Here is a 12,972-nt window from a genome sequence, read left to right on the forward strand (position 1 = left end):
TCCTGTACATCCGTCCGCGAAAATAAATCACACTTCAATTTGTCTCCATATTTTACTCCATCCCCCACTCTTGAAACTTTTGTGTATGCTTGTTTGGCATGCCTGAGTGTGTGTGTGCGGCTGCACAGAAAGTAGCCTACTGGTGCTGAAAAGGTGAATAGATTGTAGAATAGCCAAAGAAGATGTAGCATTGTTATAAAACCTTTAAAATCTCTAAACAATCACAAGTAGGGCAGTTCATCACAGTTCATCCATTGCAACTGGATTGATGAAAGGTCACTTACACCTGTAGGCTACATTGTATTTGGGAAAAGCAAAAGGTATCAGCATAATGTTTATTTATTTATTTGTTTATTTATTTATTTACAAAAACATCTCTGTCAGTTCCATGCCGTTTTCAACAGCTATCAAAAACAAAGGTCATTTTTGGATGGATGGATTTTTTTGTGAATGTTTCTTCTTCTACATAAGATTTTAGTCATCTTTAGTTCATGTAATACTTTATTGTCAATGCACAAATTAAGTAACAGTAGTCTGAAACGTTATTGTTAATGCACAAATTAAGTAACAGTAGTCTGAAACGAAATGCTGTTTTACATCTAGTGGTGCAAATAACTGACATGTCCAAATGGGCCTTGATGAAATGCGTCGCTAGACTGTTCATACACATTTTAACGGGCCAAAGTTGGAGAGCTGTTGTCCGTTATTGTTCGTGCAAATATAGGCTGATTTATGTTCCCTTGCATTGTGTAACTGAGGTCCATGGCTAGTCTGGCTTTCACCAGACCAAGCTCAATCTTTTAAGAAATCAAAAAATAAATAGCGGGCAGATCAGGCTGGGTTCACCAAGCCTAGTCCATAGGCACCCGATATTGTTTACGCTCTGGCTATTCTAAATGCAAAAATGCATCAGGGAGTTATGACAAAACTGTAACTAACAAACTAGATCCTAATAGAAAGCTGTTAGCTTCCTTAAGCTAGGTAGGCTTATAAGGTAGGCCTATTTACAACATAAATTGTCAATAGGCTATGCTGGCGACACAAATAAAATCTCCTTTGGAAACCAATGGCTTACGCCTTACAGTATCAAGCGGACTTAAATTGCCATATCGTGGCGAAAAGTTTTAATACAATTCACGCAGCTCCATGAGTCAAGGAAAGCGCGAATGAAGTAGCCACCTCTAAATGGGACCCACTAGCCTACACAGTAGCTTAAGGTGTGTTGCTAAAGCAGCCATAATGAAATGAAGGTGTCATTGTTTGGATACTTCACACACACGTGCTTTTTAATTTCACAGACTACAACTACCAAGCTGGAATCAAAGCACATCGATTCCCCTCTCACACCCTGCACGCACTTCAAACAAAATAAACAGGCGTCTGTCTCACGCATGTATAGGCAAAACTGTATCAGACCGGTGTAACGTTGGTAAATCTTCCATGGCACAGAATGATTTTTGTAGCACGTGCAACAAATGACAGTCGAAAGATACATTTACAGTGCTGCTATCAATTTGCTTGGTATAACCGCATTTATAGTTTTCTACAAATGCAACCAATCAAATTGGCCTCCATCACTCAACCAACGCTAACGGTAACATTGCCTAGGTCCTTATTGATATTCTAAGATTAACGTACCTGCAGTAAAAACCAAGCATGTCCGATAAACATCCTCAGATTTATTTATTTCGGCTTCAAGAAGAAATTTGAATTACATTTCATGTGAACATCATCCTATCCTTATTAGACGTTCTCTGCGGTAAACTATAGTCCTTGTAGGAAGCGTCCATTGTTATTCCAACCCACGTTTAACTTCCAACAAAATTACGTCTCACTGCAACGATGCGCCATCTAGTGGACAAACGACTACTTATCGCCAATACTGGAAATGCAGCCATGATGATGATGATGAATATTTATTTTGGCTTTCTTTTAATCCTACTGAATTTGTAATTATGTATCGGCCGTTCTAATACCGATAGATAGTGGGTGCCTGTGTGTGTGTGCATGTGTATATGTGTGCACCGCCATCTACAGGCCAATGAGTGTACAGTCACTAAATGTACACATAATCTATTTTTTAAAGACCCCCCCATGGATGAAATTCTACGAAACTTGGCATACCCCCAGAGAATGCCAGGTCAATCATACACATAAAATTTGGTGCAGTTCTGAACATCTTAACTGAAGATAGGGGCGATTAAAGCAGAATAATATTGCATTTTCATTTTTTACCAGGGGGGGGGGGGTGCAAATCACAAATGAGTGATTATGGGCCAGATTGATGTGGGCCCTTGAGACCAACATACCATAAAAGATTCTTCATCCTCGGTGCCACGGTTCAGGTAGTTATTTAGGAAAAACTGCTTTTTTTGCGGTTCGGGGAGCCCAGCACGGGGGGGGGGGGGAGTGGACCCCGGGGACGAAACGAAATTTTTCCGTAAAAGTCTAGTGGGGCTACATACCCACCAAATTTCATGTGCCCCGGTGGTTCAGTGTCCCGGGTGTCTTTGACCAAAAATTCAGGAAGTAGATGACGGGGGGAGAAAAAAAAAAAAAAAAAAAAAAAAAAAAACTTTGACAATCCCTATATGACCGCTTCGCTAGCGGCGGTCATAATAAACAAAGAAGACACTCCAAAGTAGAGTAAGAGCCACCATTTTAATAAACATAGAAAGGGGTAGTTCACAACATTCTCCGACAGTTCACCCTGTTTAACAGAGAACATAACAGTGCACATGGTCCATATTTAAAAAGGAAAATAAACCCTTGTGGGAACTTTTGATATCATGGGCACTACTGTTCCACAGAAGGTAAAACAAACACAAGCCCCCACCCCCCAAAAAATGAAGTATTGACATTTATAAGCTGGTCTGTTTCTTAGGCATTTTATTGGACTTTATCCCTCTGCCAGCCTTTTGTACACTGGTGTGATGATCTTGGCAACTAAAATATCTAAAAAAGCAGATAAGCAGTTTCACTCTTGATAAAAACATTATTCCAAAGTAAGACCCCAAGCATTTAAAGTCTGCAACAGTCAGAGAAATGGCTAACAGTGAACATAAAATAAGTTTTACATTTATTTACAGAAGGACTTCGTTGTGACGCAACACCTGTGTGATACTGGAGTGCTCTTACAATAAACAGGACCGCTGGTAGTTCATGCAGAAGTATTGCGAGACTATCGTCTGCGGAAGGCTCTGGAAATTCTCCAGGCGTTGGGCTCCTCGTAGCGGTTGTACAGTGGCTCCAGGCGCTGCTGCTTCTTCTGCTTGCTGAGGCGCGTGGGGTCGGACACTTTGAAGAAAGCCGGAGAAAACTCCACCAGCCAACGCGGGTCAATTGTGGTCACCTCACGCATGTATTCCTTTGTGGTCAACACCAGCTCGTGGTACACCACCCTAGTAGAGAAAAGAAAACCATCAGATCATGAAAGAGAAAAGTTATTGTGTTTATAGAAAGCAAACCAACACAGTACACCAAAACATCCTCGGAGACCATTCAGTAAAAACATATTCAGGTCAGAGAATTGACCAAGCAAGTATATTTTAAACCCAATTGCCCTCTACAGAATTATCAATGAACCTCCCTGTTTACATCCACTTCAAAGAAAAGGCACTGACAACAGTATTGCAAATGTTTTGTTTTAACACTGATTTTAGGCTACAGCCATCATTTGTAAAAAACATTATGCCCATTTATAAACTTGGACAGTAGTTCCAACTTTCAAAAACATGACAGACGTAACTTCAAATGTCCTGCTCCACCTAACAAGAACTTGGGATATGAGGCCTTGCTTTCATGTTCCTCTACAGTTGAGAATAAAGACTACCAAGTCCACCAACTCACCACTCTGGTTGTCGGTTGAAGAGGGCACTCGAGGGGTGAATGTAGACCACCTGCTGGTCGATGAGTGTCCTGTAGCCCTCCTGTGGGTCTTTCTTGGCAGCATTACGGAAGAAACCACTGCAAATGGCTTTCTGCACACGAACAGTGGCCTTTCCACATGAAACCACATCCAATTTATGTCTGTTGGAGAGAAGAAAAGCTCTGAAACTGAGCACCTAATGGCGTATCCTTTCAAGGACACATACACGCACACACAACAATTATGCATCAGACAGGTAAGCCACTCTGCATGGGGACTTCACCAAGAATTCCTTACCGGTCCATGATACCCAACATCTGTTTGCGGATATCCTGTGCTCTGCGCAGGGAACGGGCCTGGATGAAGTTCTCATAGCACCAGGGGTTGGAGAATTTGTTGTTCTTCCAGGAGTTGTAGACGGCCAGCAAGGTCAAGTGATCTCCTTCTGGCTGATGGAACTTGGCCTTCTTCTGGTCAGCTAGAGCTTGCTTGTCCTGGAAAAAAGGTGGTGACAGATTGTTGTCAAATACTACTATAGTCCAGTTTCTAAAGATTTCATGTAATGATTTGAAATGATTACATTTCCATGTAATAGTGCAAACCTTTGGCCTGTAGAAGACGTTCTGCACAGACAGCATGGACACAATAGTCAACATCTCCTCACTGCAGCCCAAGTGCACCGACATGATGAGCATCTTACACAACATGGGCTCCAAGGGAAACTCTGCCATCTAAGGAGAGAGAAATGGAGGATGGTAGAGAGAGATTTGAGTACAGAATTCAGACTTGACAAGACTTTACAAATAACCTATAGATTGTAAAAAGTAAATCGTAAGAAACAGAAACACCAACAACACCACCACCACCACCTCCAACAACAACAACAACAACAACAAAACAGGGAGATGTCTCACTCTGCGACCAAGACGTGTGAGCAGCCCCTCATCATCCAAAGCTCCCAGGGTGTACAGCTGCTCCATCGCTGTAATGAGGGTCTCCATGGGAGGGGCGTCCATGAAGTCGAAGGACAGCAGGTCATTGATACCCATGGCCTGGACAGAAAGAGGAGGAATGAATGAATGAAACGAAACACTGGGTTTTTAAGATGGAATAACGGGGACAATTTACATTCCATAATGATAAGATGTGCAAGTAATCTTAAAGAGATGAAGCAATAGTTTGACCAAGATTAGATTATTCAATTATTACTCAGAACTTGACTCTCAACGAAAAGGACGGAAAAGGAATTCAGCAGCATTCTAAATAGAGGAGCCCTACCTTCAGAGAGAGCACAGTGCTGGCCAAGTTGGTTCTCTGGATCTCGGGCACGTTGGTGGTCAGCATCTCGTCTCTGTAGGCTCTCTCTGTGTACAGCCTGTAGCATTTACCAGGGCCTGTTCTACCGGCTCTGCCTGCACGCTGCTTAGCCTGGGCCTGGGGGAGAGGTCAAACAACACAGGTGCTAAGTGGAGGACCTGACCATAAGCGGACACTACTAATTGAACCTGGTCCTCAGATGTGAATGTTTAACTCTGTTTCAGACCAAACAAGTGATAGGTATACAATAAAGGAACACTGGTCTTCAATGTTAATTATATATTCAGAGGAAAAAAGATTTCAAGAAAATTTGACTTAGATGTCTTACCTGAGAGATCGGAGTCACCACCAACTGGTCAATACCAGTCTTAGAATTGTACACTTTCTGCTTGACAAAGCCAGGATCCACCACATAATAGATTCCATCAATGGTTAGAGAAGTCTCAGCAATATTGGTAGCAATGACGACCTAAGACAAGGGGGAGCACGAGAACAGATACATGATCCAGCATACTGAAGACACGCAAGACGAGAGAGAGAGAGAGAGAGAGAGAGAGAGAATCAGGCTTCACACCTTTCTGCTGCCAGGGGGTGCTGGGTCAAAGATCCTGGTCTGCATCTCGCTGGGCAGAGCAGAGTACACCGGGAGGATGATGAGCTCAGGAACATCTGGACCCAGAGACTTCATGCGCTCGTACAGAATCTCACAGGCTGTGTCGATCTCCTCCTGACCCGTCAGGAACACCAGGACATCACCTGCAGGAGAGAGGGTTAGATGTCTAGGGCTCTGTTTTGGCTCCAGTAAAGGACAAAATGGCCAATTTGGGTGTGATTTCTGATGTGGATGTGTATTTGACCCTGGTTTGCTTGACCCCAACTGGTAAGGGCATTGATGTGGCTGATAATGACTCTACTGATCAGTAACTAGAACTATGGAACTGTTACCATTGTGAGTGGAACATAAAAGACATGTAAAACCCAGTGTGGCCATTGGTGCTGTTACTGTTGTCAAAATAGAGCCCTTAATATGATATTGAGTAACTTGGCCATAACACAGAAAGACAAAAGCTGGAAAAAGTACAGCATTCCAACACTGACCCTTAGCAGCGAATTCAGGTTATTAGAGGAAAGCTTACCTGGGGGTTCAGTCAGGTGGATCTGCATGACTGTGATCAGACTGGCATCCAGGTAGTCCGTCTCAGGCTCTTTGGTGTAGAGCACCTCCACAGGGTATGTGCGGCCGGGAATGGTGAAGATGGGCGCCTCGTAGAAATACTGAGAGAACTTTACAGCGTCCAGCGTGGCAGAGGTGACGATCAGCTTCATGTCCGTGCGTTTCTGGACGGTCTGATGGAGAACAATGGGAATCATTTAGTGAAGCCCAAAACTACCAGTGCACCACTTGCAACAGTATTTCTGCATGTCTACTGAATTTGGGTATGGACCCTTAAGTGCGTACCTTCTTGAGCAGGCCAAAGAGAACGTCTGTGTGGATGGTCCGTTCGTGGGCCTCGTCCAACATGATGATGGCATACTGGCCGAGGTCCGGATCAATTAGACACTCTCTGAGCAGCATACCGTCTGTCATGTACTTGATGACCGTCTCCGGGCTTGTGCAGTCCTCAAAACGAATGGTGTAGCCAACCTCCTGTCCCAGACAGCAACCGTACTCCTCGGACACCCTCTTGGCCACAGACATGGCGGCCACTCTTCTGGGCTGGGTGCAGCCGATCTTGCCCCTGGTGGTGTAGCCGGCCTCAGCCAGGTACTGGGTGATCTGGGTGGTCTTCCCTGAGCCCGTCTCACCAATTACAATCAGGATCTGGTTGTCATGGACAGCCTGGGATAGACACGGCAAGAGATTACAGTTACGCCACTGCCTTTACTGTCTTTAGTACAAACAAATGTTATTGTATAGTTTAGTTAAGAACTTCTAACAGTTATTTTACAGTATTGTTTCATGATCAAAAGGTTAGCTAATAGTCCATCTAGTCTTAGTCATTTCACAGTCACTTAATACGAGCTAGATATAAACATACAGGCCAGACTGATACAACATCCATATGATAGATTTGACCTGCTTGTATCATTCAGTGTACAACAAGGTCATGATGGAGGAGACATTGTTGACAGACCTGAATGAGTTGCTCTTTCAGCTTGAAGATGGGGAGACTCTCTCTCTGCTCCAAAATGGACATCTGAGTCTTCTTGCCGTAAGAGGCCTTGTTTCCTCCGAAGGCGTGCTTCTTCCACTCAGGGATGTCGGTGGGCATCATGCCAATGCCCCTCATGTTGGCTGCGATTTGCCTGCCATCAGCTGAGAGAGAGAGAGAGAAAGAAAGAGAAAGAGAGAGAGAGAGGGAAGTGTGTTTTGTTAGGAGATTAGCGATTATGATAAAGCGCCTACTCCGGACGATGAGTCACACAGCGGCCAGGCCAGAGTACCTCAAGCCGGGAGGACCAGCGAGAGCTTCAGAAGCCTAGATGGTATCAGTGGCCTTGGGGCTCACATAAGCAGCTGTTTCAAGCTGACCGAAAGGATGTCTGGTGCTGTAAAGATGCCCTGCTGATTGACTCTTATGTGACCAGTTGGTTATGATGGGAACAAATGTCACATATACAGTAATAAATGATCTAATACCGCCTTTACAAAATAGAATCATAATATTAATATTGAGTTCTCAGAATTTCAACAGCATTGTTAGGAGCCCTCAAGTTCTGTTCTGTGTGGATAAGGCTCTTACCGTCAGGCAGGGGGTCCACCCAGTGTTTGTTGAGGCCCATGGGGATGGAGTCCATCTCGGCCTCGCGTGCGGCCTGCTTCACCTCCCTCCGCTCCTTGGCCAGGGCGCTCTGCATCATGGCGGCCTGGGACAGAGAGCCGTCCGGGTTCTGGAGGAGACGAAACGAAATGAAACGTGTTACTCTTTCGATAAATTCAAATTGAAAAAGATGCAGTATATTTTCTACACCCTAAGCCAACTTAGTTTAAGACAACCGCTTTTGGAAGAACTTAAACAGATCAAGGCACAGCTATATATTATATAATCCATGCCAACTTCTTACAACCAGCATTCTGGCTTCAAATTTCTCAAACACATTTTCAATCACTTTATGCACTCTCGGGCTGTCCTCAGCTGCCCATTTCATTTGTGATAAACAATGCCTTATTTATCCAACAGCACATAGACTAATCAAATCTGTAGCGTCCATACCTTGACTATTTTGACAGGGCTCATGTCCATGCTCTGTTTGGTGTGACCTCTGAGGAACGGCGGCTCCTCCTCCACAAGCTCAATCTCCAGATCCTCATCTAGAAGGAACAAAGAGGGACACACGAGTTGACATGCTTTGCCTCTGATCCTGGTCCAAATAACGCAGCACAATTATAAACAAACAGCACAATACCTTCCTCGTCATCCACCTTAGGAAGGATACCCGTTTCCTCATCAAAGTCAGGAAACTCCTCTTTGGACAATACATTGGCGGCGATCATCTGAAGAGAGCGATAATGGCAAAAGCACATTAAGCCAACGTGCAAATAGTTCACTTTGGGTGGATGATGAACATGCTGGGAGAACAAATGGACCATGGTACACTGGTGCCACCCAGTGGGAACAAAACAAATGTTTGCTCAAATTTATCTCCTTCAAATTATTGATTTAAGTAAGACCTGTAGCTAGAGTCTATGGACAAACTAGGGAAGAAATACTAAGAGATATTGCTTTTTAGATAGGATTACCTGTTTGATCTCCCACTTCTCTGGGTCCGATATCTTGGTCAGCCTCTTGCGCTCAAGGCTGTCGTCCTCCAGCTCAGGTGCGTGGCCCAGGTTGAGGTTGGTGGGTCGGTCCGGGTTCCTCATGGCGGTCTCCTCACCATCAGGTCCAGCATTCCTACGTCGATTGGGGTTCAAGTCCTCTCCTGTGTCCTGGTCTACGTCCTAGGAGAATAATAAACCCATTTATTAACACAAGTGTCATATTTAATAAAAAAATCTTTCCATATTAATAATGATTCGACAAACATGCCAAGAGGATGATGACTTGAACTTTCTTGTAATGTTCAGTTACTTACAATCTAAGGGTGTCTCTTAACACAAAAAATATCTATTGATGATTTTAATGTGCTTATTTTGTTGCCATCTTTTGCTACATCCAATTGGGAAATGCCATAACTCCAGTTTTACATGTGACATTGTCATAGGACTGAACTGGGCTGTTGTGGCATATCATCTTAGCTTCTTCCTCCTCACTCACCTTCATGCTGAGGCTGGTCTTGGAGCCAGTGAAAGACAGCACCTTGACCTTCACTCTCTGGCCTTTGGTGACTACGTCCGCCACATTGGCCACTCTGCCCTCGCGCCGGAGCTCAGAAATGTGAACCAAGCCCTCCCAGCGTTTCCTGTGCACACAAACGGCAACATTCTATGAATCTGAACATGGAATGAGTGAACACACATCCCTTCATTCAAAAGCCCACTTGAGTGGCTACATTATCCCCCCCAAGCATTTCAAGAAACCAGTCACTGAGTGCATCTCAATTACTCTGCAACTAACCTCAGTCCCTCGAGCTGCACAAAGCAACCGAACTGCATGATGCTGGTGACTTTGCCGCTGTAGATGTCTCCCACAGCGGGCTCCTCGGGAGGGGGCCGGTCCACGTGTTTGTCCTTCCAGCGGTCAGAGTCCTTCTGCGGGCTGGCGGAGCGACTCTTGGAGCGCCACCGGCTCTCCCTGACCCTGGGTCTCTCGTGCCGGCGCTCCCGATCCCTGTCCCGTGAGCGAGACCGGGATCGGGATCTGGAACGGTGGTGTCGCCTCCGGTCCCGATCTCGGTCTCTATCCCTGTCTCTGTCTCGATCTCTATCGCGATCTCTGTCGCGGTCCCCGCGATCCCTATGACGATCTCTGTCCCTGTCTCTGTCTTTGTCTCGGGTTCTTTCTCTGTCTTTGCTTCGGCTCCTGCTCCTCCTCCTCCTGCTGGTTCCAGTCTCAGACCTTACGTGAAGAAATGTTTTAAGATATTACTAGAGGAGTGAAAGCTGTATTTACAGGATATAATGTTAGACAAACATATCTGAGCATGCTTTCAAAACACTTCGATTGATGTAAATTTGTGAAAACACATTCATACCTTTTCTTGCTGCTTTTCGAGTCTGTTCCACTAATACTGGGCATGAACATCTCCAGCTCTTTCATAGCCTCTTCAGCTATCTTCACATCATCTTCATCCAGCAAATTCTGTTGGATATAATCAATATGGTAACATTTAAGTTTATTTTTAACCAAAACATTCTGAATACAATGACCGTTCGAGGTTTCAAAATCCAACACTTATGGCCCCAGCTGTGGCGCAACTGGCTGGGGCACCTGCACTGTACGCCGGCGACCCGGGTTTGATTCCCGCCCCGTGGTCCTTTCCGGATCCCACCCCTGCTCTCTCTCCCATTCGCTTCCTGTCACTCTCCACTGTCACTATCATTAAAAGTCATAAAAAGGGCAAAAAAAATATACTTTAAAAAAAAAAATCCAACACTTATCACAGCTACAATATGGCATTATGGCATAACTCAAGGCAGACGTGTGTGTGTGTGTGTGTGTGTGTGTGTGTGTGTGTGTGTGTGTGTGTGTAGTGCATCAAAACTCACTTTAGTAGTGTCTGGATTGTCAGGTTTACATAAACCGGGGAACATCTCCCGGAGCTTGTCCTTTTCTGTCTTCACTTTAACAGCAGGTTCTGTGTGTGCAAAACAAAAGATCAAGAAAAAATGTAAGGTACAGAGTATTAGAATGATTAGAAGGCAATTCATCTGTCACAAAATATGACATTGCATGCTCTCTCTCCAACGCAAACCAGATGTGGGGTTCTATAGCCAAGTAATTCTGGTACATAACGTTGAAAACAGATAAATGTGTTTATTCGAAGCACACATACAAATACTGTTTGCTTACTTGACTAGCCTACTTCAAGTATTAGCCTACGCACAATAGATTTAGTCTTCTTTAGCCTACATAATGCATAGGCTACACGTTGTAAACAAAAAGCAGCTGTGACAGGCAGCGGCCGCATATATTCTGCGTCATATCTCTACAAGCCCCCACCCCTCACTCGACAACCACACGGAGATTCTGTAATGTGCGTGTATGTCGTTCACACATACGTCCGTATAAGGTCAGTATTAGGTCCGCAGGTTAGCATCATATCTGAATCATCCGATCCAAGGGTAGGACCTCCGTTTGACAAACCTCCGCATGTACTCCGGAGGTTATATCTGAAAGCGCTTTATATAGTATGACATGATCACATCAGAACAAAAAACGTACCTTGTTCTTTAGATGTTGAACTTTTTGATGGTGGTCGCATTGTTTGGATGAGACGAAGTAAATTACTGACGAGAGAGTCCTGAGGAACATAAACGTATAACAATACATGTTAGTACACAAATACCAAAATGATATTTTCGGTATCAACTCACAGAACAGTCAAATCACACATACCGTAAATTCAGCTCCATTTTTCAACAGGACTGACTTAAAGGCATCAAATGTCGTGTTCTTCTCCGCTAAACTGATGACAAACTCCGCTGAAGATAGAGAAAAGACTGTAATCGTATCTGACAAGCTACCATACTTCATCTTCAATATAACGCAATATGGAATTTGCCACAACAGTGACTTCCTGAACTAGCTAATTTCAGTGGCTATTTACTTAAGTGTCCACAAAGCCTAGTGCGTTTAGTATTACACGATTTACGGACATGTTGATCAGAGGCTGACTATGTTTACGGTCAAATTGATTTCCAGTCTAAAATGGTTTGATACAACAGTAACAGAGAAATAAACAGGCTCTGACGTTAACTAAGGGTAGGCAACTGTTAGCTCTTTAGCTTCCATGAAGCCACAAAATAAACAAAGGCAGCATAATGTTACCCAACTTTGGACAACAAGGCACTTAACGTTAAGTCCGCAGACTTGGACAGTCATGACGACCACATCCCTTAATGTCCAATGAAGTAAAATGAAGTTTAAAGATAACTGTTGTGCGCACAAATCATGTTACCTAGCTATGCAAGGTTAGCTGTTTATTAGCGCGTTAGCTAGTAAACGAAATGTGCTGTATGGCGATGGGCAGCTAACTTTAGCTAACTTAGTAATTATCAAACATACCGAGATCTTTGTCGCTTATGCCCAGATGGTTGTCAAGTTCTGTACAAACTTTAGAAACCAAAGACAAGTATTCGAGCTTTTTAAGCTCATCTTCTCCCAGCTCCTCCATTTTTCGAAGTTTAGTCTTCACTCAGGTACCCAGTAGCTACGTGTTTGCGATAACGCTCCAGAATCGCGCAGCAATATGACGACATTTCCGTTTATAAAGAAACCGGAAATTATCCAATGTAATTACTCTAAGTCACCACAAGATGGCATACTTACATAACTATATCAAAGATTCTTTCTTTAAACCTACAGCAGAGCTGTAGAAAGTTTTGCCAGAGAAGGTTGAAGAGGGATTACACATTTTAACCTCATGCTTTAACAATCAATTTGTGCGGGGCAAAAAGGCCATCATGACTACCACCTGGTGGACTTGATCTCAACAGTGATGAGTGCTGTTCATTTTATTTGCTCATCCTTGCCAAGCTCTCTTTCGACCCACTGGTCCAGAAACAGTGCCATCTCCAACATCCTGCACACCGCTATAATAATCTGGAATTATGTGAGAATGCTGTTGGCTGTTGTTCTATTGTTCAGCATTCAGCACCAGTCCCCCTCACACTGGTCATGAAG

At 44.0% G+C, this 12,972-nt stretch overlaps 1 protein-coding gene across 1 annotated transcript; it reads right to left on the minus strand.

Moving 5' to 3' along the window:
• Window positions 1-2,642: 2,642 nt before the first annotated feature.
• LOC143137996 (ATP-dependent RNA helicase DHX8) lies at window positions 2,643-12,515 on the minus strand. Its single transcript, XM_076298384.1, has 22 exons — window positions 12,355-12,515; window positions 11,686-11,771; window positions 11,512-11,590; window positions 10,836-10,924; window positions 10,322-10,428; window positions 9,745-10,185; window positions 9,445-9,589; window positions 8,928-9,128; window positions 8,594-8,681; window positions 8,401-8,498; window positions 7,930-8,077; window positions 7,321-7,502; window positions 6,645-7,025; window positions 6,322-6,532; window positions 5,760-5,941; window positions 5,514-5,654; window positions 5,147-5,302; window positions 4,783-4,920; window positions 4,471-4,599; window positions 4,166-4,362; window positions 3,850-4,029; window positions 2,643-3,401 (listed from the first exon to the last, which is right to left on the minus strand). The coding sequence occupies exons 1-22, from the start codon at window positions 12,461-12,463 to the stop codon at window positions 3,182-3,184; spliced, it is 3,708 nt and encodes a 1,235-aa protein (XP_076154499.1). The 5' UTR covers window positions 12,464-12,515; the 3' UTR covers window positions 2,643-3,181.
• Between the last annotated feature and the right edge of the window lie 457 nt (window positions 12,516-12,972).

This window comes from Alosa pseudoharengus, unplaced genomic scaffold (assembly GCF_046254945.1).
Source record: "Alosa pseudoharengus isolate Yale_2024_CS ecotype anadromous, Long Island Sound unplaced genomic scaffold, YU_APseudo_1.1 YU_APseudo_1.1_scf_21, whole genome shotgun sequence".
Lineage (NCBI taxonomy): Eukaryota > Metazoa > Chordata > Actinopteri > Clupeiformes > Clupeidae > Alosa > Alosa pseudoharengus.